Below are 24,646 nucleotides of genomic sequence, written 5' to 3'. Positions count from 1 at the left end.
TATAATTTATTGTTTTATCTCATTGATTTATTGTTGTATATCTTGTATCGTAATTTTCTGTTTATCAGTTTTAAATCTTCCTATTATTTTTGAAAAATTGTAAGGTGTTGAGGATGACGTTACCGAAGTGTTTTGATTATAAAAAGTATCTTTTAGCTTTTCTAAGTAATCTTTTATTTATTGAGAGTTACTAATTTTGTTTATTAATTATAATATAATGTCTCATTGTTTTGAAAGTATATTAATGATTTTGTTACAGATATAATTATCTTTATTTAGACAATTATAAATCTGTACTTCATTTTCTTCTAATTCACTATCAGAAGATTGTTCTGAAAAACTTGATTATTTTAATTGATAGATTTATTCTTCTTTTGAAGAATTATCTTTCTTTTTACCTGAATGTATTATAAAAATATCTAATAATTTATCTTTTAATGTTTCGGATATATTTTATTTTATTTTTTAATGTATTAAAAAATGATTTTTTATGTAAATTTTATATTTATTAATTTTTTAAAATACACGAGACATACTCCTGGAAATACCATTTCTCCCCCGTCCCGTCCCAAGTGGCCAAGAGCGAGGAAAGCCTCGCGCTTTTAATAAATTTAATAATGGAGGTCGGTCTAATCAAAATATTAAAATGGAAATAAGAATGGTGTTCGTTGTAATTTCACATGACCCAAGAATGTGGTTCTTCACGAATCCTGAACAACGATCCATCAGTCCGATCCCACTACAGAAAACGCCAAAATGTATCACCAGGGTTCATGAATGGGGATAAAGTGCGCACCTCCTACCGGTGCACACACCACTCTCCAAGCCATCACTCTGCTACCGTGCGCTCTCTCTTTCCATGGCGATCTCTCTACAGCTCTGCCGTATCCCCACTCGTACGGACTTCCTCTCGCCGGAGAGCCTCAGCGGACCCCGAGCTCTTAATTCCAGGAGGCCTCTCTCCGTCCGGTGCGCCGGGGATTCTTCCTCTTCGTCTTCGTCTTCTTCGGTGGCGGTGGACTCCGACTTCGACGCGAAGGTGTTCAGGAAGAACTTGACGAGGAGCAAAAATTATAATCGGAAAGGCTTCGGTCACAAGGAGGAGACTCTGGAGCTCATGAACCGCGAGTACACCAGTGAGTTGTTTTTTTCTTTGACGAAATTGAGCTCCAAAGATCCTGTTTCCCCAGAAAACAATTATCAAAAGAATAAGAAAATAAAAATTTAACCTTTTAACCATTCTCCTGTTTGGTCACGTGAAAAAAAATGGAAAATTTTCAAACGAATGTAGTTACGTACGACACGGAATTTTTTCGCCGCAAATTCGAACGAGGAAACTAATCAGAACTTGGCTTCTTTCTTTTATTCACTTATTTTGGTTTCTCCTCAGCCAAACGGAGCTTTTGTCTTGCTTTTACCATTTTTTGTTTTGTTCTTGAACTCTAGTCTAAATTCAATAGCCAATCATATGGTCCCTTTATATAGACATATAGTCCATGTATGATTTTGTTCGTAGATAAACGTGGCTTTTAAATACGTTCTTACTTTTTGGTGCTTTGATTGGTGTTTTTGTTTGTGGAAATTTCAGGTGACATCATAAAGACTTTGAAGGAAAATGGAAATGAGTATACATGGGGAAGTGTTACCGTGAAACTGGCGGAAGCTTACGGTTTTTGCTGGGGCGTTGAGCGGGCTGTCCAAATTGCTTATGAAGCTAGGAAACAGTTTCCTGATGAGAAGATCTGGATTACCAATGAAATCATTCACAACCCAACTGTTAATAAGGTCTCCAAATTTACAACCAAAGTTTACAGTGACTTGATTTTAGAAGGAACTTTATGAACTTGTTTGTTTGGGTGTTTTCTAATGCTGGATTCCGAGGAAGATAGGTGTAGACCTTCTTATATGGGTATCAATCATATATTCTTACTATTTATTGCAGCGGTTAGAGGAGATGGAGGTGCAGAATATTCCCGTTGACGAAGGGAAGAAGCACTTTGAAGTTGTAAATAAGGGTGATGTTGTGATTTTGCCTGCTTTTGGAGCTGCGGTGGATGAGATGTTGGCTTTGAGTGATAAAAATGTACAAATTGTCGATACAACTTGCCCATGGGTGTCTAAGGTACCTTTTGCAGTAATGGGCTGCTTGTTTCGCGAGTCCATTTTTCTTTTCAAAATGATTTATTTGGTTTTTTTATTCATATGATATCTTTTTAAGTTTGTATGAAGGTATGGAATATTGTCGAGAAGCACAAGAAAGGAGATTACACCTCAATCATTCATGGAAAATATGCTCATGAAGAAACTGTAGCAACTGCATCTTTTGCAGGAAAGTATATTATCGTCAAGAGTATGGCAGAGGTATGTCCTAGATGCACCTAATACCGTCTTCTTCCTTTTGGTAATGGTTCGTTGTTTTTGGTGTACAAGCTCTTTTGAATAAGGAATGCATTATAAAATGAACTTCTGAACGAATGCAGGCAACGTATGTTTGTGACTACATCCTTGGAGGTGAACTTAATGGATCTAGCTTAACCAAAGAGGAGTTTCTAGAGGTACGGGTTGTTGTTGCTCGTTTAAAGCTTCACTGTCTAGTATTTTTGGTGTAATGCAACGAATTAGAGGTGATAATTGGCTTGCCTGCAGAAATTTAAATATGCAGTTTCAAAGGGGTTTGATCCAGATGTTGACCTGCTAAAAGTTGGCATTGCAAATCAAACAACAATGCTCAAGGGAGAGACAGAAGAGATTGGTTAGTTTTGCTATTTCAGGTTTTATTTTTAGAAGAAGGAACTATTTGTGATATTTATATAAATCTCCACTTACCCAATAGAATATGTCATGCAATTTCACAGGAAAATTAGTAGAGAGGACAATGATGCGTAAGTATGGAGTGGAAAACATTAATGAGCACTTCATAAGCTTCAATACCATTTGTGATGCCACTCAAGTAAGTTTCTTTACCCTAGTGTCATGGTTTTGCTTTCTTTACGTCATCTCCATCTACTCCTCATCCCTCCTCCTTGTTAGCTATACTATAATACAATAAAGGAAGAGACAAAATATTTTTTCCAATCCCCATTAGCCACTCACCAGTCACGACCAACAGAATAAAATGAGTAACATCCCCATATTTCATTTGCAGGAGCGCCAAGATGCGATGTATAAGCTGGTAGATGAAAAGCTAGATCTTATGTTGGTGATTGGTGGGTGGAACTCAAGCAATACCTCACACCTGCAAGAGATCGCAGAGGCCTGTGGAATCCCCTCATATTGGATTGACAGCGAGCAGAGAATAGGTCCTGGAAAAAAAATCTCATATAAGCTTAATGTAAGTGCCAATGCATAGAGTTCCATTATTTTTGACTGATTTTGGATTCCGAATCTTTCCTTGTTTTACTTCTCCTTTTTTGTTCTTTCATTTTCTTATAAATAATCTGTCTTCGAATTATCCTGCCGTAAATTTGTGATAGCATGGGGAGTTGGTTGAGAAGGAAAACTGGCTGCCAGAGGGTCCCATAACAATTGGTGTAACATCTGGTGCCTCCACTCCGGATAAGGTAATTTTTTTTTTTTTTTTTTATACAGGCAAATGGCGTTCTGAAGCTAGAAATCCCATTTTGAGCTAGGTCAACTTGCATTACTGCTGTGCCAAATTTTTAATGCTATTGGATATAGAAGTAACAATCTTTGTGTCATTTTGGATTAACTAGGTTGTGGAGGATGTTCTTGTCAAGGTATTCGACATCAAGCGTGAAGAGGCCTTGCAACTAGTGTAAAATTAGGTTGGTCCAGATGCAAACATCAGCCGGAGAGTATTGTTGTAACAACACACAACTAAAGAGGTGTATAAATAAAGGATCTATGTTATAAAGCCCCGTTGTACCCTATAACATTTTAATTTTTACCTTGGGATTGAAATGTTCAGAGCTTCTCAATTGATGATCTAAACTTGTTGGTGCTCCCGTGTGGCAGCATCGGGTTCCGAAGTTTTGAATCATGTACATAATTTGTAGATGTTGTCGTCTTTAAGATCACTCTTTGAAGATAACCTGGGGAAGGGTATGCAGAAGCGAAACTCTGCTTGCGTGCTTTGTTTTTCGAAACATAGCTATGAGGAATATTACCATTTTTGTGGATTTCTAACCATTTTCAGTCCTTTTTGGTCTGGGTATCCCACTAATGATGGTATTCAAGGTAGAGAAATTCCACTTATCATTCACATATTACACATAATTTTTTATTTTTTTTATTATCTAAGTGTAGTATATGAATAATAAGTAGAAGAATTTAATTAGTTTATGAAGAATAAAACTAAAAAATTTAAAAATAAAAATAAGTGTAATGTGTTGTGTTGTGTTGTGTGAGGATGATGAATAGTAAAGTTCTACAATGTATAGTGTACATTAATCATGAAAATGTCCTATATTTTTTATAATTTTCTAAACCAAACACTCTGTAGATCCACATTATTATTGAACATTTAGGAATGTGAAGTGGATAAATCGTCTCCATCTCAAAAATTGTGTAAAATATTTAGATGAAAAAAAAGAGGAAGTTTTAATACGTCAAGCTGGTAGTTAATTACACGTTATTTCTGTTTGGATAACCATAAAAAGATGGAGAATTCTTCCTTCCAGCCTTTCAGGTCGGGAGACATTTGGTCATTTAACGTACAGAGCTGTCCCCCAGAAACGCGAGAAAGAGTCACTCTCGATCCATCTCCATGTGGCCGCTAGGAACCAGGAAACGCTGCGAAGCCAACCAACACCAGAAACTAGAAGAAGAGCCTAACCCAGCTGGATCTTTCCTCCAATGCTTCGAGCTAGTCCTCCCATGGCTAACCCCACAAGAACTATCCCATGTTTCTCTGACCTCCAAATCCCTATATCACATCTCCAAATCCATCACTCTCCGCCGATCCTCCGACGCTTCCAGATCCTTCGAGAACCTCCCCATCCCATTCCACAACACCGTTGATAATCACCCTTATGCCTACTTCATCTACACCCCTTCACAGATTCTCCCTTCATTTTCATTGCAATTCCAGCGCCAAGCTTGGGGCTTTGGGTTTACTGCGAGACCCAACAACTCGATCTGTCGACTCCCTTTGGAACGGCTGGTCTTGGTAGACGATTCGGGTAAGAGTGTATCCGGGTGTGATTGCAAGAGGTGTGAGGACCAAGTTGGGTGTCCGTGTATTGGTTTCGATGGGTTGGATGTGGCGAGCGAATGCGGACCGAGTTGCGAGTGCGGGTTGGAGTGTAGGAATCGGTCGACTCAGAGAGGGGTTTCGTTGCGCTTGAAGATCGTGAGGGATAGGAGAAAAGGCTGGGGTTTGTATGCTGACCAATTCATCGAGGAAGGCCGGTTTGTATGCGAGTATGCGGGTGAAGTTTTGACTACCAAAGAGGCAACCAATCGGCAACAAAAGTATGATGGACTCGCATCATCATCATCAAGTGACCATTTTACTTCTGCTCTCTTGGTTTTGAGGGAGCATCTTCCATCTGGAAAGGCATGTTTGAGAATTAACATCGATGCCACGAGAGTAGGAAATGTTGCGCGATTCATCAACCATTCATGTGATGGTGGTAATTTATCCACAAAACTGGTGAGAAGCTCGGGAGCTTTGCTGCCTCGCCTTTGCTTCTTTTCTTCAAGAGAAATACAAGAAAATGAAGAGCTTACTTTTAGCTATGGTGAAATCAGGCTAAGGTCTAATGGTTTGCAGTGTTTTTGTGGTAGCTCTTGTTGCTTTGGAACATTGCCTTCCGAACAAACTTAAATCATTAGTTTCCTTTCACTGAAAGTTTGTTTCTTTTTATGCTGAAAAGTCTCCCCAGTGACCCAATGACCTGGTTGGAATTGCCCATTTGGTTCTTTTTTTCCCCTGTTTTGTATTTTATTCAGACCCTCAGGATTGATTAAAGGATGGAGAAAATTTTGCTTTTATGTGGCACGAGATTCTGAGATTGTGTAAATCGTTTTATCCTGATGAAAAGATGCATGCTTGCATGCATATTGTTTTGGCATCTCAAAAAAATATGTAACAACCTGGCAGAGAAAGACTGGTAGTACAAAATCTTGTGACTTGGGGCCTTGGATCCTGGCTAAGTCACTTAAAATATAACTTCTTACAATTATTCAAGGATGTCGGTTACAAAGAGTCCGAGAGATTATCATCAGGAAAAAAAAATATATATATATATATATATATATTTCAAATTACAAGATCGATAAATATTCAGTTTGTTTATTGGCTTTCTGTATACCTCTACCTCAGCCCCTGCTTGCATTTGCTTATATTTATCCACAGCATTCGTAGCCTCTGTTTGCGTTTACAGCTTATCTTTAGCTTCCTCCCTTTGTTGTTTTTGCTTAGTTATATCCAAATCCACCGTGTTTTCTTCAATAATAACCTAGCCACTAATTCTGTCAGCTTCCTTGGAAAGAGATGACTCAACTATTTCCGGAACCTGATCAAGCAAGCGATTCATCTCCTCTGGAAATTCAGCCTTTGCCCGATTAGTTTTTCCTCCAACAATAACGGTTGTTCCATCTTGTACGGCCCAAACCTTTTGATTGCTCAGGAAAGAAAATATTATCACATGAGCGAGCATAAATAAACTGGAAGCCATTGTTGACTCTACAAGTTCTTAGTTAATAAGCATTTGTGCATCTTTGCATTAGAAAAGTTACAATGCAGGGCATATGATTTATTAGTGTTTGTTACCATTTTAAGTCCAGACCTGCATTCATTGGTTTAGTACTAAAGGCATCATTTTCAGATGTAAAGTGAATGCAAATAATATGCGTGGCCAGCTCAACATGACCAGATATAACATCATTAAGAACCTAGACAGAAATTATTGAGGGTTGTGATTACATGCAGAGCCAATCTCTATTGAGTAAACATAAATTTTACCTGTGAATGAGATAGATAGCTGATGCAAGTAGTGAGCATTAGAGCACCGAATCCAGCATAAACAATTGGCACCCCAGGGTCAGTCTGAGATGAAACCACGAATAGTTATAACACAAACAAAAATAAGCAGTCAAGGAAAATCCTACGTGGTTTAGTATCAGAGTTATTTAGAGGCATCACCTTCAACTCAAGGCCACTGCTGCCTATTGCATCTACGATAATAATTCTTGTACCATCTATGTCAATTGGGAGCTTCGAGCTTGGGCGTCGAACTCCAGAAAATTTTCCTTCCTGATCGTATAGTACAATGGATTGTAGATCACGAGCAAGCATTGATCTGGATTTCCAGTGAAATGGGGAAAAAATGAAATTAGACTGGAGTGAAAATACTGAAAAAGGAAAAAAGCATGACTCTGCTCACAACGTTCATGCATTCCCTTAGCGTTGGTAGGATTAGCATATTCATTAATAGAGAAATACATACATTCCCTTTACATTAGGAGATTCAGAATCTCCTACTGGTAAGAAGGTCCCATAAAGTTTCTTGTCTCCATTGACCTTTAGAGGTGCCATAGCCAGATTAAAAGGTCCTTCATCGTCCTTGAGTATTTGGAGTGCAGAAATACTCCAATCTGTCTGGTATATAGTAAATCCGCCATACCTTAAAGGATCATTTACGCTAATGGTTTTCCTTGTTACCTCTTTCCCATCAAGATCAAACAGTGAAAGATCAGTGTGAAACTGTGACACCTATAAAGCCAGAGAAAAGAAATCATAGAGAGAGATATCATCACCACAAGATTGCTGAAGGAACATTATACAATACTACATAATAAAGCTTTAAGGCTCCATCACAATAAGAGTGATGAACGCCCACTAACCCACATCCTTTGCGTTAAAGACATTCTGGAAATTCCCACTGAAATACATAGTGATTGTAAAAACAACAGATAATCACTTATAATCACTTATAGGAGATCTCCAGGAAGCCTTTGATCAAATGATTTATACGAGGAACTATTAAAACTTGCAGCAGGTTATTTTCCCCTGTATGGATTATCACTGATGCAAAACAAAATTGATATCTACCTCTCCACTGTCATAGTAATCCATGTAGAATCTGTTGACATGAACCTCGGTATTGAAAGCTTCGGTTGGAGTAGATAGAAACCCACTTGGGCCTAAGACATCTCCAACAACAAAATTCAGCCCCTGGGGAACTGTGACTGAACCTCTGAAGCTCCCGGTTGCACTAAGAGTTCCACCAGCCATTATCAGCAGCATTGCTAAATGTACTCCAATAGGGGCAAATCGACCAGCAAGCCCCTTAAAGGCATATAAGGATGGTCCTTTCAAGAAAACCTACAGCAACCAAACATTGGATTGTATGCAGGGTATTGCAAATAAAAGGTATTCTAGAACTTCACATCCTGTCCTGGTAAATGCAAGTCTACCAAAAAGAACATGCATGAACTCTTGTATCTACACACAATGGGGATGAATGTATGGAATAGAATAACTTGCACCAGAATTAAAAGCAAAAGTGAACAAGATTAAGGAAATGAACCAAGCAATCATAAGAGTATTACCTCATATCCTGATCCCATCAGAAGAACACCTAAATCTTGAACTGTTGCTCGGGGCAGAATGTCTGAATATTCCTGCTTGCGGATTGCCTCGGCCGAGTCCAAAAAATTCCATCTGCATATTTCAATGAAGTTTCGAGATTGAAAAAGTGTCCCCATTCCTAGCCAAAGAGGATAGAACTATGAGAATTTGATTCAATCAGACCTTCTTGCAATCTTAACCAGGGGAATCTGTGTTGTGTAAGTGCAGGCCATGAGTGACGCACCCAGCAGAGCCAATGTTCCAAGAAAAATGGGAGACGAGTACATGTGGTCAAACCCAAGGGTGAGAATCCATCTCCAAGTGAAAAATCCCAATACAGGACTATCTTCAGGGAACTTTTGAAAGTAGAAGCCTGGAGCTTCACCTTGGTCAATAACAGTACCTGCAGAAGCATTGGATACAGACAAGACCCGTTTTTACCTATAATGCAATAGATTTTTTCTAATGCATAAGGTCACTATTTCAGATAGTACTGGCAAGTAGCAATATAAGAAGCCAAAGCAATATGATAAAGGGGCCATCTCTTTTTGCCCTAAAATATCATTTGCAAAATCCAAGGCATTTTAAAGGTTTGTGTACGCATGAAGCTGGAAAGTATGAAAGCACATAGTTTCTGGTCGTGGACCAAATTTACAGCCACAAAATGCAACATTTACGCAATCGTCAATTTATATAGACACCAAGTTTACAGTCACAAAATGGCGTCCTTTAAGCGATCATCAATTTATATACACAAAAATTGAAGGAAATGGAAGAATTTTTCTAAGCTTTTAAACACGGTGTATATACCCCAACCGTTACTCAATTTCCAAAAATATAAAGAATGGAATCAAAAGAAGAAGATGATTTAGACACAACATACCCAGGGCCATTAGCCCCGCGACAGTGGACATTTCTCCAATAGCCAAAGGCAGATTAGACAAAATCGCCAGAACCTTTTTGGGAAACTTCTTCACGAACCCCATCGCACCACCTCCACGCCCTGACTTTACTGGAGCCTTCCCATTTCCGGTACCTTTACCGCCTTCCTCTCCCAGCGGCGGCGCCACCTCAGATAGCACAATCTTCTTGGATATGCTCTTGTCATTGTTCGTGATATCTTGAGGGGTCTTCAGCTTGCAAGCGAAGGTGAATGAGAAGTTTCTTGAACGGTGGAGACTACGAGTTTTGACACCGCATGGGATAAGTTGGGGTTTGAAGGTGGACCGAAGAAGATGGGATTCGAGGAAAAGGGACTTCGATAGAGGTGGGTTTGTGGTTGTGGTGAGGTTTAAAGCCTCCATTGTGGTGGAGATAAGGGAACTGAGTCTCTCACAGTTTCATAACTGAACTGTGAGCCATAACGACCATGGCTGTTCAGTTTATCCAACAAGCAGATTTTTTTTCTCTTTTCTTTCCCCCTCATTGTTATCGACCAACCATATGTCCGGAGCAAAGTTTGGCGCGACGCTTCGTTTTGCCAGGTGACGTGTCCTTGATATAAAATACATTTCATCTCAATTCATTTTATTATTATAATTTTTTTAATTTTTTATATAAAATATAATAAATAATTCAACTTTTTTAAATTTTAAAATAATAATAATATTAAAAAATAATATTTTATTTAACTTTCATTTAAAATTATTTTATTTCATCTCATTATCTAAATAAAGCCTTGAGTAATATTGTATAATCAATAATGAATATCCAATAATAATATTTACAAATTTTGAGTTGATTTTCTATAAAAAAAAAAAAAAAAAGTAGATCCCATTATAAAAAATGTGAAAAATTCAATTTTTTTTAATTGAGTCTATTTTTTTACAAAAAAATCTTGTGCAGAACGTATACATTTAAAACTCATTCTTAACATCATTCGTTTCACATAAATATTTTAAATTTATCTAATTTTTTTTTTAAAAAGTGCATGATCGTACTGTTCAAATGATTTCCTCTAGCTAAACTTTTATCATGTTTGTCAAAGTCTCTCATGTTTTTTAACCAATCATCAGTTACGAATCCAAAAAAACTATCTTTTGATTTAGTTTTTGCATAAACATTTTACTATGATTTTCATTCATTTTCGTTTATAATTGCAATCATGAACCCATGAACTGTCTTTGTTTTAGCTGGTCATAGGGAAACATATATCAAGACACTACTCTCTCCACTTCACCATACTTTCACCACCCCCGTAACGTAAAAAGCACACACTTCGGTTCGGATCATTCCTTCAGCAAGACCTCTTAGGTACATTTCTATTGTCTTATAATGGCACAACCTTCGAGCCCCATGTTCTGTGTTGCAAACTATTCAATCACACATAAGTTTTATGTCATTCTACGGAATTGTAGGTGATTTTATTCAATAATAATTAAAAGATATAGTACAATAACTGTACAAAGATTTAATATAATATATAGTAAACCTTAATTACTAGGTTGAGTCGGATTAAGAGCCAAAAAGCGAATAAAAAAAAACTGTAACGAATATCGGTTTATCAAACCATGCCACTACAAACACAACCAGACTCCACGCATAGAAGCTCAACAGTTCTTAGGTATGTAAGACATATCATTATGGATTAGCTTTGTTTAAATAATAAGTTGATCTCAATTCATCTTATCTAATCTTTATAACTTTTTCAAACTTCTAAATAAAATATAATAAATAATTTAACATTTTTCAAATTTTAAAATAAAATTAATATTAAAAAACTATATTCTAACAATATTTTATTCAACTTTCAACTGTATCTCATCTCGACTCAACTCACTATCCAAACCTAAGTTTATAGGAGCCATGCAAGAATCCTTTTTTTTCTTTTTCTTTTTTTTTTTGTCCAATTACATTTACAGATATGGATATAGGAGCACGAAACGAAACTAATATTTGACACAAAATCTGTGATGCTGCATTCAATGACGAGATCGAAAGATAATGTACCGTCCAAAAAGATCAAACTAGATATAAATTGATCCCTAAACATGTAGATAAAGTGAAATTTAATACCAATCTTAGACTATATATATTCTTAAACAGGAATCCAATAGCCTGGATTCATGAAACAGTCTTAAGAATCAAGGAATGTCATCAATATCATCATAATAAACCATAAATATAAATAAATTTTCTGACATAAATTAGTTAATTTTCAGTCATTGTCATCGTGTCATGATCATGTTTTAGTTGTTGGGATGTTTTATGATCCTCTGCAGAACCACAGTTCTTGCCCTCCGGATGTCCCGGCTGCAAGTATCAGCTTGCACACCCAACTCCTCAACATTTTTCATGAACATTCCCAGCTTCTTCTTAATATCTTCTATTGCAATCTTCACAGCTTCTTTCTCAATGGCAAATCCTGCGCTCTGCAAGAGTGACTCAATCTCAATTTCCAACCTGTCAATGAGAACCCGGATGTTGTCCAAGTCCTTAATGGCAATATAGGTACCAACTTGCATGGAGCTAATTATTTCCTTCTGTCTTTTCAAAGCATTTTCATAGTTTTTCCACAAGGATTCAATCCACTTTCCCATTGAACCCACAGGGATAGAAGTAGCAGCAGCCAATGCTGCTGCAAGTGGAGGAGCAGCCATGGCTGCCGCCACAACTGAGCAAATCAACACAGCAGCAAATGTAGCAATAAATATCATACTTGAAACCTTCCTCCAAACATTAATGTACTTAAGCTTCTTATCGAGCTTGTTCTTACGGTGTTGCAACTTCTCGAGCATGAGTATCTGCTGCCTATATACAGACTCGAAGATTTGGAAGAATTCTGTAGTGAAAGGGTCCCCAGCTGCCTTGAAGTTCTTCAACTCCTGCAATGTCCTCACGTACCCACTTCCTCCCACTTCTGTTTCCTCATCAAAGTTTTGAAGCGCGACAAGAATGAGCAATTGGTTGTCCCGAACTCGGTTCAGGCACTTCTCTAATGTCGTACAGAAATCTAGAGTCTGCAAACTATTCTCGAAGTACTCCTCGACGAGCTCGAACAGTTCTTGATTCTTCCATATATCTTTCTTGCATTCCAATATGACTTTAACAACCTCCTGGTTCATCTCCAACAGACATTCCGTGACTTCTCTCAGAGAATCAAATGAAAGGGCTCGCACTTCCACTCCCACCGCAAGTGTGTTGATGACCTGATTCGTACGCGTTTGGAGGGTGGCGTCGAAGGACTGCAGGTCTGCGTCGAGCCTGCAAGCGGCTTCGTAAGAGGTCAAATCATTTTTGTACTGTAAATTGGAATTGAGATTGATAGCGGAGGAAGTTTCATGAGGGGCTTTCTTGCTCATATGGCCTCCCATGGCTTTGATTCTTGGATCTAAAGCAAGCAAGAAATGAACAGAACCAGATCCAATTCAGATTCCTTGCCGGTCCTTGAGTTTGCTTTTGAAGATCCTGTGTTTATCCTCGGAAACAACAAATTAACTCGATTTTCTTCTTTGCTGGAGCTGGCAAATTAAATATCAATGAAGAAACCATGAATATAACCAAACAAATTATTTGCCAAGACAGAAAATAAGAACCAAATTTCTGGGTGCAGATTTCCTAGAAGAAAACAAATATCTGATGATCAAAATGCAATCCCATGCAGCTTTAATTCCCAGCTAATAGTTAGAATAAATAAACCTAGCTATGAGAACATGAAACCCAGTGCAACCAACATTAAAAAGAGAAAAAGAAAAAGAAAAACCTTAAATCTTTGTATGCATGACTTTCATACTTGGCAAACTCGATCGCCACAAACGAAAGTTCCGAGGGTTTTCTCAAGATTATGAAACCGACCAGAAAGTAAGTAACAGACCCAGAAAAGGAGATAGAACTATTAGGAACCTCCGCAAGTAATCAAATTGTAGAAGAATCTTAGAACCGATAAAGAAAAAGGATGAGATAAGAGACGGGTACTTTTGTTTAAAAGAAGGAAAGTAATATAAACTAACTAGGAAGGTGATTGAGAAGTTAAGGTAAATGAAGAGCGCTTCATTATAAGAGAAATATTGTAACTGTTGAGGATCAAGATCATGTGTGTAGGGTGGTGGGGTGTAGGAGGTCTGAGAATAGCTTGCACGCATTAGATAAATTAATGAGAGAGAGAGAGAGAGAGAGAGAGAAGGGAAAGTTTGAAATCGCAAAGCAACTGTTACCAAAGAGAAGGGAAATCAGCTGGAAACCAAAAGAGTGCAAGGCGGCAGAGGCTTCTGCCTGAAGACTGCGGTAGTGATGACATGATATATGGAAGAATACAAACAAATGTCATTGATTGGAGAAAAACAAATTAAGGTATTAACGAATGAATTGTTGAGGAAGTCAACCAGCTTAGAAAGGATATTTTATTCCATCCTATGCACTTTGGGTACGTATATTTTCATTTGAATAATAATTTTGATTTATTTTTATATAATTTTCATGGATAATCTTGAAGTTTCCTCATAAAGCATTTAAATGCACGCAAAGATATACGAGGAGTACCGTTTATAGGGAAAACTACTTGTTGGGACGCCAATACCAAAATATTAAAAACATGTCAATTACCTCAAGGCCAGAGGCTTTTTATTTTCTGAAAAAGGATTTTCATGACATTTTCAGGGATCATTTCAGGCATTCATCTCATCTAATCCAATTATCCAAACCACACCTAAATTCTCCAAAGTCCTTTGTAGATACACACACCTTTAAGATCCAACATGTTTTTCGCTTGAAACTGAGATTGAAATGGTCGAACATCAAACCCCTAGAAAAAGTAGAACACATACACATACGATTACGATGGTATTTGTCAGTCAACATGCAAAAGGTGGGAATAATTAGGATGGAAAAACGAAATGAAATATACCCCCCGATTGCATGCAGTTCTTCTTGAATCGAAGCAATTAACTTGTGAAGTAGTGATCAGCAGATCAACTCACAGCCTAGTAGACGGAATAGAATTCTAGTTTCGCAGCGTTATATATCTATTAATTTTAAACTAATCTTGGAATTTAAATGATGACTTGGTGCCTAAGTTTCAATTGCCCCATTTGCGGAACTGCATGTAAAAAGTATTATATGTATGGCCTACTTCATAACTGTATTTTCTTACATGCATTTCTCTTTTCCTTTTCCCTTAATTTCTTTTTCCTTTATCAGAAGCTTGGAAATTATTCATTTTCTGAAAATCTACCACGTTTGGTTATATATCAGAATTTTTCAGAACTCCATAGAAATTTCCAGCAGAATTTTTTAATTCTCATCTGGAAAAAAAAAAAAAAAAACCCAATTCATAAATCATTTTTTATTTTTTATCAGTGATTTTGATTGGTATAAATTTATCATTATTTAATTTTTTTTTTTTTCTAAACAAGAGCGAAAACGAATTATTGACAGAACGAAAAGTTGATTACTTTAAGAACCGGATAGACAGATCAAAGCTCATTAATGGAATGGCCCTCTTTTCTACTTTTGTCTACTCCAAATAAACGCCTTCCAACTTTGAATCAAGAGTTGCGACTTCAGAATCATTGTCCATGCAATGAAACCGAAACACCATGCCCATTGCCTTAGAATCCTAGAAAAAGTATCCAGCTGGCTGCTACCACAGCAATAAAACAGCTGGTATTCTCCATATATAGGAGAGATTATACCGCCTGACATTTGAAATATTTCATAATAATGCTAATATTAATAAAATAATTTAAAAATAGTTGTAAAATAATTTAAATTAAGATATTTTATTAAGTTATAGAAAAATAGAGAACAAATTGAATTAAAATATTATAAAATTAAAAATTTATTTGAATATGATTTTTGTTTGTTTCAAATATTTGCATTAATTTTAGTATTTTCTTTTGTAGTTTATAAAAATTGTAATAATTAGGTAATAATTAAATGAAAGTGCTAAAGATTTGAAATTGAAAAATGCTTTACGTTTAAGTGATATTTGGAAGGGAAATTGTTCAAAATTTTTTTGCGAATTTCTATCTCCTCTCATTCACTAAATGCACCCAAAAAAAAAAAAAAAAAAAAACCATCTGAATCAGTAACGAAAAATAATGAAAAAGCGAAAAGCCTAAAAATTAAAAACTATCTGAATCACTCATATAGCCAGAACGATTGGGCCGGGGCCTTCATGCTGCAAATAATTTCAGTTCTTTATTTTTTTATTTTTCAAAAAAATATCATTTGATGTATCTGATGGCAAGTGCCTTTCCTTTAAGCAACAAACGAAGTGGCGTATCCATAATAGAATAAGAATTCTAATTGATTAAATTCCTAAAACAAAATTTCCGAACCAAAAATGGGCCTCTTAACCCCAATCGTATATGGTCTCGCCTATCCAAAGATTCTACAGCTATTTGTTGTATAGGTGGACAGCAGTGAACATGAAAAACCCTGCCATCTGCAACAACATTTATTTTAAAGTTATCATATATTATAATTAGTATACAAATCCAAAATTGTAACAGCAAACCCTGACACAATCCCCGAACCACAATGAAGTAGGAACTCCTAATTAATGGTTTCTGGCTAATGACGGGAACGCAACAGGAACCAGGTTTCGAAGAATCGCATAATTAGCCAAGTTCTGAGTAAATTTTTCACAAATGGGAAAAAAATAAATAAATAAATAAATAAAAGGAGCAAATGGAATTACAACAATGCCAACCTAGAGTACCATAGCATTAGTAGGAGAAAAAACATCCCAGCAGGCGGACACAGAATCCTACAATCCTAACTTACCCCCCCCCCCCCCCCCCCCCAAAAAAAAAAAAAAAAACCCCAAGAAAAATAAAGGAAAATTTGGAAAATAAATATATGAAAAGGTAAGTTGCTTAAAACAATACATAGACAAGATTGATGAGAGAGAGAGAGAGAGAGAGAGAGTTTCATACCATTGAAAATGCCGCCCCATAATAGGGATAAGCTGCTGGTATAAATCTTTCATATTCATTGTGCCTATAGGGCCGGACTGGAATCTGTAGTTCAAAAATTACAATAAATACATGGGAAAAAAGGTGCTTCTAAATTGTAACAGAATATCACACTAGCAAGCATTATCATGTGAAGAAGACAAAGATCATGCTCCTGATTTCGTATCATTTTTAAGTATTAACCAAGACCCATAGTTATCATTAGATTCTTAGCAAAACGGTAATGTGGGACGTATTAAAACTGAAAACTGGAATATCAAGGGATGGCACCTCAAAACTAACAAGTCAAATGGAGGTAACAAGATCTATTTCACTCGAACATGTGACTGGTTTCATTAGCAGCAAACAGCATCAAATACACTCAGTTAGCCATGCTTACTTTCAAATTTCATAGTAGGACCCATTGCTTTAGAGAGTCATCATACATACAGTTCTGTGTAATAATACTACTGTCCCTCTTTTTTACAGGGTCCAACTTGTAAGAATACTAAGCTCCTACATACAACCCCTGTGCTTGGGCTATGCCTATTGATATTATCAATTAAATTTATGATTACGTCTAAATAACTCAAGTACATTATATACCTGCTTTGACAGGGACAAGCTCGTATATCCAAGCCTTTGGTACTCAAGCTTGAACTGAAAAACCCCATAAACATCAGGAACCTTGAATGCCGTAAAATAATGACCCTGCAAGAGTACAAAATTACAAATAGAGGTGCTCATTCAGGCCAAAAAAAGACTTCAAACAAACTCGGCCACCGAAATCACAGGCAACTCATGACTAATTATTAGAGTACCTTCTTGTCAGTTGATAAAGTCTTCAGAACATAGGGACTCATCATGTAAAACTGCACCTGAACATCATCAGCTACAAACGGTTCCCAACTTCTACCAGACCACTCATAAATCTCAACCGAATATTCCTGTTCAAATTGTAAGTAGACACAAAACCCTTTTTTAATAATCTTAGTTTATGTATCCTAAAACTACATTGAAATCTAAAAGTAAATTACCAAGTCATCATTGATCCTATACATGGCAGGTTCATTAGCCTCCCCCGCTTTATGGTGTTGTACATTCATAGCCTATTGATCAAAACACATCTTAAGGAAGAGTTAAATAATAAACATAAGTACTACAATAAGATGATGACCTTGAGATGCCCTCTTTCATGAAAAACCCATTTGCTAAGTTCAGTCAAAAACTGCTCATTACCCGATTTCTCATATCTGTTACATCAAAATAATAATAATAACAATAATCAGTCTTGTTTTTGAAAGGCAGATGAACTGCAGATCATACAGAATATGCATAAAGTATAAACACAGACATATTTAAGAACATCCTAGTTCTCTTGCAAGTTTGCACCAAAATAATTATTCCCATTATACTGCGGGAAAAGACGTCCAGAGTCAGAGAGAGAGAGGGAGAGAGGCGCTCATTTTCTACATCATCAACAAAATGACAATTTGCATTTTAATCATGGCAAATAAACCTGTCTACAATAATCTACATATGCATCAACAGCTCTATCAGTATTTGTAAAGAGTGTTATTACTATAATAGGCTGCAAATTATCCATATTTCTATTTTTTATTACACACTAATTGCTGAATTCTCAGTAAATTCACGTGCAAGGTCAATGACACCCTTCAATTTTTAAGTCAAACATGTCAAAAGTATCATTAACCATCGTTAGCATGGAAAAGATAGTTGGGACATTTGGACCCTTGCAATTCAAAACTGTCTGATATAGATACAGCCTTTCACAAAACAATTGCAAGTAAAAGTTTTCTCACTTAGTTGGACTCCCAGCCTTCTGCACTCCAGATCTGAAGAATCTGAAAGCAAAGCCAACAATTATCAACAGGCCGCATACAACAAGAAAAACTTTTTTGATAATCATACAACAAGAAAAACTTGTTCACCTAGCAACTAGTACATACCGATTACTGAACATACTTAATGAACCAGAGATCAAAATCCGAGCATTGTTTCTAGCCTGCAACAAACAAGAGCCAAACCCGTTTAGGTGTTATGAAAATATCCTTTGCATTAACACTTTCAATTAAAAAGCTATAAAAAAAACCTGTTATGTTATTGCAAGCAAAAAGCTTTCATCTACATCCAAAATCAGACACATAAGTCCCACTCCATCAGAAGTCATTAAAAATACCAAATTTGGCAACTTTATAACACAAATAAACATGCCCAAAGGTAATATCTAGCAGTAAGGACGAGGAACCCACAGATTGCTTCTTACAAACATTCTTGTGTCATCACAAAGCCACTTCAAGTAAGGATAGCTTTTTTTTTTTTTGATAAGTAAAAATATTATATTTATATATCAAAATGAGTAACCAAGTACATTGAATGTATACAAGAGAACACCTTGCCCATAATAGAAAAACCCCTAATAACTCAAAAAACCCGTGAAAAACAACCCAAAATATACCAAACCCAACCATAACCCCTTGCTTCCCGTAGAACTAAAACTCTAACCAAAAACCGCACCCCAACCCCTTGTTTCCCGTCTTCACAATGCCCTCCCTTTAGACTTCCCTCTAGTTGAGCTACCACCCTTAGCCTCATAATTAATTGCCCAAAAAAAACGTTGTAACTCCTTGCTTTTCTTGAAACTTGATTTAGTTTCAAGCACGCAGCTTGCCTCGATTGCAGTAATTAGTTCTTTAAATTGATCTTCACATCCTCCATGTGAAATTCCCACAAACTGCTGAATCTCGTTAACTTTAGGCAAAATTCAACCCGCTATTGGAGAAAGAGAGACCAAGAGAGCCACAATATCCCCAGACACAGTATCCAATTGCACTCCCGACTCTAGGCATTCTTTTACACAAGGCACCAACGCCAAATCCATATTCAAATCCCATTCCTCCTCAACAACTCCATTGGTTCTCTCCAATGGTATGACATCAAGTCCCTTCACCAATGGTATGACACTATTTTCCTTCAACTCCGACGAGGGAGCCATAGTTTCTTCGGGTACAGAAGTCACCTGAGGCGAATGACATTCCAATACAGATGTCTCTACACCGATACCCGACATAGAACCCACTTCAAATAACCCATACTTCTTTTTGACCCGCCATACTCTTCTGGATCTGGTTAAAGGAACAAGGCCAAATTCGTTTTCCGTTTTCCGTTTTCCTTTATCTGAGTTTAAAGGATTCGGGCCTATCTTAGTCTTGTTTCTTACAACCTTATTGCCTCCAGCTGAAAGCAAGTCTATTTTCGTAGACAAAAAAGCTATCACAGCCTTCAATTCGACAAATTGGGTTTCCATCTCCTTTAAGGAATTATGCATTGCGACAAGCTGGTTCTGAGGCGTGATCTACAAACCACTTTCACCAATCCCCTCACTATAACTCCCGAAGCATGACCCGTCTTCAGAGTTGTCGCATATGATTGCCTCGCCACCGTGGATGTACTTGGGTCTTTATGATTCACCTCCAAGTTGATGTTCTCATTCTTCTTTTGGTTTTCCTTATTTGACCCATCATCAAAAAGCATATCCGCAGCTTTGCGTAATTCTGTAGTAAATTTCTCCCAACCCAGACCTTCATACCCTTCGGGAATGACTACAACACTCCGCTGGCCTCCTCCACCATATTTGGTGACCGTTAGAGACCTACCATGCTCGTTGGAGCATCGCTGAGCCATGAATGTTCTGTTTCCTTCGCGCAAGTGTTTTGTGAAATCCAAATTTCTCCCCGCTTGTAATACTACTTCCACCGTAGCCCTCAACCATTCTATACCACTACGACCCATCACTACAAATCTTTAAACCCTTCTACTCCTCTCCACAATTTTTAAGGAATACCTCCATGTTTCTAGCAAAAACTCAAAAGCCTTCGATTCCACCCAAAAGCACACCAGTTGACCCATACTAATATCAAACCTTCGACTTCAGATGCAGGGGCATCCCAAGCTGCATGTCTTCATTCTGTCGAGAAAAAGTAATGCATGAAGGAGGCTGGGCAAATAGATGCCCCTAACCTGAGTTAACGGAGAAAACAGAGTTGCCGGAGAATGACCGACGTCGAAGGCCCACAATGTGGTCGCCGAAGTCTGTCGAAACAGTCTGTAACCGTGGCTAATGCAAAGGCTCAGGTCACAATTCGCTGGAGGAGGTTACAGAAGAGTAGCAGAAAACTCCCAGCCGCTGGATAAGGACTGACGTCTGAGGCCCCACAATGGAGTCGTCTGGGTCTATTGTTCAAGTTTGTGGCGGTGTCGAAGTGCACGGCGAAAGTTTGACACCTCCAACAAAGAAGAAAAGCGAAATAGCCAATTCGCCAGCGAGGACCGATGCCGGACGGCCCAACGAGGACGCTAGGGCCCGTCGGCCTCCTCTGTGACAGAGGTGCGGTGTTACTCTCCGGTCGATAGTGGGTGGGGGTGGCGACGGGATAGGTGGGTTAGAGTTTTCTCTCGGCTCATTGTTCACCCAAGGGTCTTAGGGCTTTGTACGGAGAGAAAATCACTTCATAGTATGATCTAGCAAGTGACATCTCCAAAGCAGAAAATTCATAAGGAAGGCTTCTATGGACTGTATCTTAAGCCTAATGCATCACAGAGAAATGTCTTTACAGAAGCAGTGAATGAGAAATAACATCACGAGATTTCGATGAAACTCTAGTTTGACAGGGTGCATTGTTGTCAATATCTTTATCTAAAGAATGCCAACATACCTGCAGGATAGAAACTAAAGAGATAGCAGATCCAGTGAGCGATGGAGGATTTGACAACTTGGACTTCGGATTAGCAGAATACGATGAAGGAGAAGCGGAGAGAACTTTCAGCACCTAAAATGCAAAGGAGAATAAGAAATTGAAAAGAAGACGGCAAATTGTATGAGCAATTAAAATTGATATATATACACAATTACTTATCTTAGTTGTTGAAAAGCATATGAGAGGGAGACATCTTACTAGGTTGTTGGTAGGACTTAAAGAATGGCCAATTCCTTGGAAAAGTACAGGAGCCTGTCACAAGTTTATCGAAACAGCATAAAAGAAAGTGAGTTTGCATTTTCTTTATCGGTAGAAATGAGTTTGCAATATTCATAACCAAAATGATTTACAGTGGTAGGTCAATGGTTGAAAAGTCACATTAAAATTGAGTGAATTCCTGTTATTAAATGTAGTGACATCAGAAACCAATGGATTATGCAAATTCAATGCTAAGGATGTAGGCTTGTCATAGCAAAAACTATTGAAGTGCTAAGCAGAAAAAACAAGACTACAAATTATTGAAGATGGAGAGAGGTGAAAAATTATCCATTTTGAAAAATACAAATAACCTAGAGCTAATAATTTTTTTTTTTTTTTTATAAGTAAGAAATCTTTATTGAAAAGCACAAGGCTCAATCCAAATATCATGAAGTATACAAGAGGGAAACGACAAGAGCTAAAAACTTAAAAGAACTCAAAACACTTTAAAGAGACAGTAGATGATTCATTGAAATACTTGTAGAGACTGTTATCAACGCATCGTTGTGTTAAATCTAACAGGGTGACTAATATTGACAGTCTCAGAGCTTGTACTTGCCTCAATTTTCTTGCTTCCCAAAATTACATTGGACTTGATGAAATCATCACCAGCAAGCAAGGTATGATCTCCATCAGTTTCTGAAACTGCATATTTGGTGTGATCAGTAACCAAAGCTGCCAGGTCCTGTACCCAAAATTATTTTAAATAAACGGAAAAATAAGGCAACCTAGATATTGAGAAATCAAATTTTCATAAAATAAACAAACTAAACCACCAAGAGACACAAAAAGTGTCGGAATCAAAATCTAGATTAAAGACTACTCTGGGTTGGGATAAATGCTAATAGCGAATACACACCTCATCAAAATCAACTCCACACTCGGTGGAAATTTCTCTGATTAGATCAGATGCATTGGTATCAGCCGCGATAATTAAATCATGACCGGAATCAACAAAATCCAGAATCGCAGTCAAATCAATGGATCCTCCAAAGCCTACAAATTTGATGCGACGGGTTTGAGAAAATACCAACTAAATTATAGGCATGTGCATTTCCAATCCTCCATCAATCATCAAATAGAAGCATTGAAAAAAAAAATCACAAATTAACCTCAAGTCGCTATTATTGAAGCAGTAACCATGTTTGGTTGCTGAGACAAATGTAAGGAAAAAATCTAAAGAAAAAGACCAACCAATAACAATGCAACACCATTTCACTGAGTTGAGCTAATGAGATTCAAAACTTCACGTATATTTCATAATTTTCTAATAAACTGAACAGATTAGAAACGAAATTAAGCAAAACACTAACTTACGCTCGGTCGTAGGGCAAAACAAGATCAAGCCGTCATACAGGTACTGGCCATAACGTTGTAGACCGATCTTCGGGTCATCGGAGAGTTTGAAATCGATCTGGAACCCGCGGGACTGGAGGGACTTGAAGTAAAGCGAGTGCGAGGATTTGAGGGCGAGGTCGTCGAGTAAGACGAGGACTCGGCGACTCGAAGGGTTCTCGGGAGAGAAGGAGGTGCAGAGAAATGGGAGAAGAGGGATTAGTGTTAAGAAGAGGTGGAGCTTTGACATGTTTTAGGGTTTTGGCGGGGGCAATGGGAAGGAGGGAGGGAGGAATGAGTGTGCTACTGAGATTGACGTTTTGAACTTCTGGAGTCTGAAGTCTGAAGAAAGAAAATTGGAGGAGGTGGATAATTTGGAAGGAAAATGGTGGCCCCTTCGCTAGTGTTTTTTTTTTTTTTAATCTTTAAACAAGGTATTATTGGATTTGTATTTTCTTTTAAATATTTAAAAATATTTGAAAAAAAATGCAATTACACTTTAAATCCGTCCAGCAATAACTGCAAAGTAGCAGGGTCCATTTTGTAAAGGAAAATAATCCATTACAATTCTATATAAAATGAAGGATAATTTTATAATATTAAAATTTATTTTTAATAAAATAATATTAATTGATTGAAAATAAGTTGTAAAATATTTATAAAAAAAATTATAAACATATCTCTAGCCTTTTCGGAATCATTGGTTGTGGAGGGGTTAATGAGTAATTCAGTTAAGCCACGAACGAATGGTTAATTGTTTCGATTGTTTAAATATTTTTCAATTTTTGAAATAAATTTTCAATCATATTTTAATCTAAAATAATTAAGTTTTTGTAAAAAAAAAAAAAATATATATATATATATATATAAAAACAAGAAAGTTATAAAAAAAAAAATCTTAAAAAGGTAACAAAATAATATCTCAATCTTATATATTCACTTTTACAAATCTCAATACAAATTACCTCTTAACAAATAATTACATTCCATTCCACCTATACTTTTTAATAAAAGTTTTGTCACACATATTTGAAAAAGTGAGTAAATACGAGATTTACATGAAAAAATTAATTTTTTTAATAATAGACTCCACACTTTTTTAAAATAATTGCACAATACTTATGCACTCCATAACTATATATAGCATTACTAAAAAAGAGGTCACTAAAAAAGAGGTCAATCATTTTTTAGTATAGTTGAGTGATAAAAAATAAGGCTTAACAAAACTCGACACAAACTACATTTCTAAATTTTCTCAATAATTCTTAAAATTACAGAAATTCCCACTTACAAGATCTCAAATTAAAAGAAAACTTAAAAATATTTATTTGAGTTTCAAGATCTCAAATCAAAATACATAGATAGTTAAAATAGACTTTAAAATAATTATAATGTTGGATTGAACTTTTCAAAAGACATTATGTAGTAGAAAAATAGTATATACTAATCTCATTTCTATATCATATCCTAAAATAATAAAATTCTATCAGAATATTGATCCATTTCTCATGACCCATGTTACCAGTTTCTTTTTATTTTAGAACAAAGAGGGTTTCAACTGAGAAAATAATATTTACTACTGTTAAATAAAGAAATAAATAATAAGTGTTAAGTAAATTATCGGATAATTTAATATCAAAACACCAAGATTTTATAAAAGAAAAATACTATTTGGAAGTTGGTAATTCAAGGCTTGAGGAGTGCAATATCTTCATGTATTTCACCATTTGAAGCTTTGGCAAGACGGTCACTTTGGCAATCTTCAAGCACAATTGAGATCTAAGCACCGGGAGTTAAATTGATTATTAGAGGGTCCTCTATCCTTATTTTTCAGATCTGCTTTG

General features: G+C 36.7%; 5 protein-coding genes across 8 annotated transcripts; 2 read left to right on the top strand and 3 right to left on the bottom strand.

Annotated features, from left to right (window-relative positions):
* The first annotated feature begins 722 nt into the window (after positions 1–722).
* On the top strand, positions 723–3,938 carry LOC121258340 (4-hydroxy-3-methylbut-2-enyl diphosphate reductase, chloroplastic-like). 2 transcript variants are annotated; one of them, XM_041159840.1, is made up of 10 exons: positions 723–1,136; positions 1,589–1,785; positions 1,868–2,122; positions 2,230–2,361; positions 2,481–2,555; positions 2,647–2,752; positions 2,856–2,950; positions 3,146–3,331; positions 3,474–3,560; positions 3,714–3,938. In XM_041159840.1, exons 1-10 carry the CDS (start codon positions 860–862, stop codon positions 3,777–3,779), a joined length of 1,476 nt encoding a protein of 491 aa, XP_041015774.1. In that variant the 5' UTR covers positions 723–859; the 3' UTR covers positions 3,780–3,938. The 2 variants fall into 2 exon arrangements, with proteins under 2 accessions (XP_041015774.1, XP_041015775.1); XM_041159841.1 differs by having other exon boundaries at positions 731–1,136; positions 1,943–2,122.
* Positions 3,939–4,608: 670 nt separating this feature from the next.
* On the top strand, positions 4,609–5,955 carry LOC121258367 (histone-lysine N-methyltransferase SUVR3). The gene has a single exon (XM_041159874.1). The coding sequence runs from the start codon at positions 4,727–4,729 to the stop codon at positions 5,786–5,788; it is 1,062 nt and encodes a 353-aa protein (XP_041015808.1). The 5' UTR covers positions 4,609–4,726; the 3' UTR covers positions 5,789–5,955.
* Positions 5,956–6,078: 123 nt separating this feature from the next.
* Positions 6,079–9,967, bottom strand: LOC121258333 (cytochrome c biogenesis protein CCS1, chloroplastic). 3 transcript variants are annotated; one of them, XM_041159826.1, is made up of 8 exons: positions 9,420–9,967; positions 8,720–8,939; positions 8,518–8,629; positions 8,018–8,290; positions 7,413–7,678; positions 7,109–7,265; positions 6,929–7,012; positions 6,079–6,858 (listed from the first exon to the last, which is right to left on the bottom strand). In XM_041159826.1, the coding sequence occupies exons 1-8, from the start codon at positions 9,838–9,840 to the stop codon at positions 6,733–6,735; spliced, it is 1,659 nt and encodes a 552-aa protein (XP_041015760.1). In that variant the 5' UTR covers positions 9,841–9,967; the 3' UTR covers positions 6,079–6,732. The 3 variants fall into 3 exon arrangements, with proteins under 3 accessions (XP_041015760.1, XP_041015759.1, XP_041015761.1); XM_041159825.1 differs by having other exon boundaries at positions 6,079–6,578; positions 9,420–9,965; XM_041159827.1 differs by having other exon boundaries at positions 6,593–6,649; positions 9,420–9,966.
* A 1,524-nt stretch (positions 9,968–11,491) lies between these two features.
* LOC121258361 (UPF0496 protein At4g34320-like) lies at positions 11,492–13,733 on the bottom strand. Its single transcript, XM_041159867.1, has 2 exons — positions 13,239–13,733; positions 11,492–12,996 (listed from the first exon to the last, which is right to left on the bottom strand). The coding sequence occupies exon 2, from the start codon at positions 12,847–12,849 to the stop codon at positions 11,725–11,727; it is 1,125 nt and encodes a 374-aa protein (XP_041015801.1). The 5' UTR covers positions 12,850–12,996; positions 13,239–13,733; the 3' UTR covers positions 11,492–11,724.
* A 1,961-nt stretch (positions 13,734–15,694) lies between these two features.
* On the bottom strand, positions 15,695–23,206 carry LOC121258349 (dolichyl-diphosphooligosaccharide--protein glycosyltransferase 48 kDa subunit). The gene is made up of 13 exons (XM_041159852.1): positions 22,785–23,206; positions 22,327–22,463; positions 22,027–22,152; positions 21,408–21,461; positions 21,168–21,281; positions 18,402–18,457; positions 18,255–18,296; positions 17,609–17,684; positions 17,469–17,540; positions 17,253–17,378; positions 17,038–17,142; positions 16,414–16,497; positions 15,695–15,920 (listed from the first exon to the last, which is right to left on the bottom strand). The coding sequence occupies exons 1-13, from the start codon at positions 23,050–23,052 to the stop codon at positions 15,873–15,875; spliced, it is 1,308 nt and encodes a 435-aa protein (XP_041015786.1). The 5' UTR covers positions 23,053–23,206; the 3' UTR covers positions 15,695–15,872.
* Positions 23,207–24,646: the final 1,440 nt, after the last annotated feature.

The sequence above is a fragment of the Juglans microcarpa x Juglans regia genome, chromosome 3S (genome assembly GCF_004785595.1).
Source record: "Juglans microcarpa x Juglans regia isolate MS1-56 chromosome 3S, Jm3101_v1.0, whole genome shotgun sequence".
Taxonomy (NCBI): Eukaryota; Viridiplantae; Streptophyta; class Magnoliopsida; order Fagales; family Juglandaceae; genus Juglans; species Juglans microcarpa x Juglans regia.
Note: the sequence above shows the minus strand (reverse complement) of the source record. Positions and strands in the feature narration are given on the sequence as shown.

Bases quoted from the DNA above. Each gene is read 5' to 3' on its own strand.
- LOC121258340 (XM_041159840.1), top strand. From the start codon at position 860: ATGGCGATCTCTCTACAGCTCTGCCGTATCCCCACTCGTACGGACTTC. The intron at 2,753-2,855 runs GTTAGTTTTGCT...GCAATTTCACAG, and splicing joins GGGAGAGACAGAAGAGATTG to GAAAATTAGTAGAGAGGACA. The intron at 3,561-3,713 runs GTAATTTTTTTT...TGGATTAACTAG, and splicing joins GTGCCTCCACTCCGGATAAG to GTTGTGGAGGATGTTCTTGT.
- LOC121258367 (XM_041159874.1), top strand. From the start codon at position 4,727: ATGTGGCCGCTAGGAACCAGGAAACGCTGCGAAGCCAACCAACACCAG.
- LOC121258333 (XM_041159825.1), bottom strand. From the start codon at position 9,840: ATGGAGGCTTTAAACCTCACCACAACCACAAACCCACCTCTATCGAAG. The intron at 8,291-8,517 runs GTAATACTCTTA...TGGTTGCTGTAG, and splicing joins TGATGGGATCAGGATATGAG to GTTTTCTTGAAAGGACCATC. The intron at 7,013-7,108 runs GTGATGCCTCTA...GTTTCATCTCAG, and splicing joins GCAGTGGCCTTGAGTTGAAG to ACTGACCCTGGGGTGCCAAT.
- LOC121258361 (XM_041159867.1), bottom strand. From the start codon at position 12,849: ATGGGAGGCCATATGAGCAAGAAAGCCCCTCATGAAACTTCCTCCGCT.
- LOC121258349 (XM_041159852.1), bottom strand. From the start codon at position 23,052: ATGTCAAAGCTCCACCTCTTCTTAACACTAATCCCTCTTCTCCCATTT. The intron at 17,379-17,468 runs GTAATTTACTTT...CAATTTGAACAG, and splicing joins ATAGGATCAATGATGACTTG to GAATATTCGGTTGAGATTTA. The intron at 17,143-17,252 runs GTACTCTAATAA...GTACTCTTGCAG, and splicing joins CTTTATCAACTGACAAGAAG to GGTCATTATTTTACGGCATT.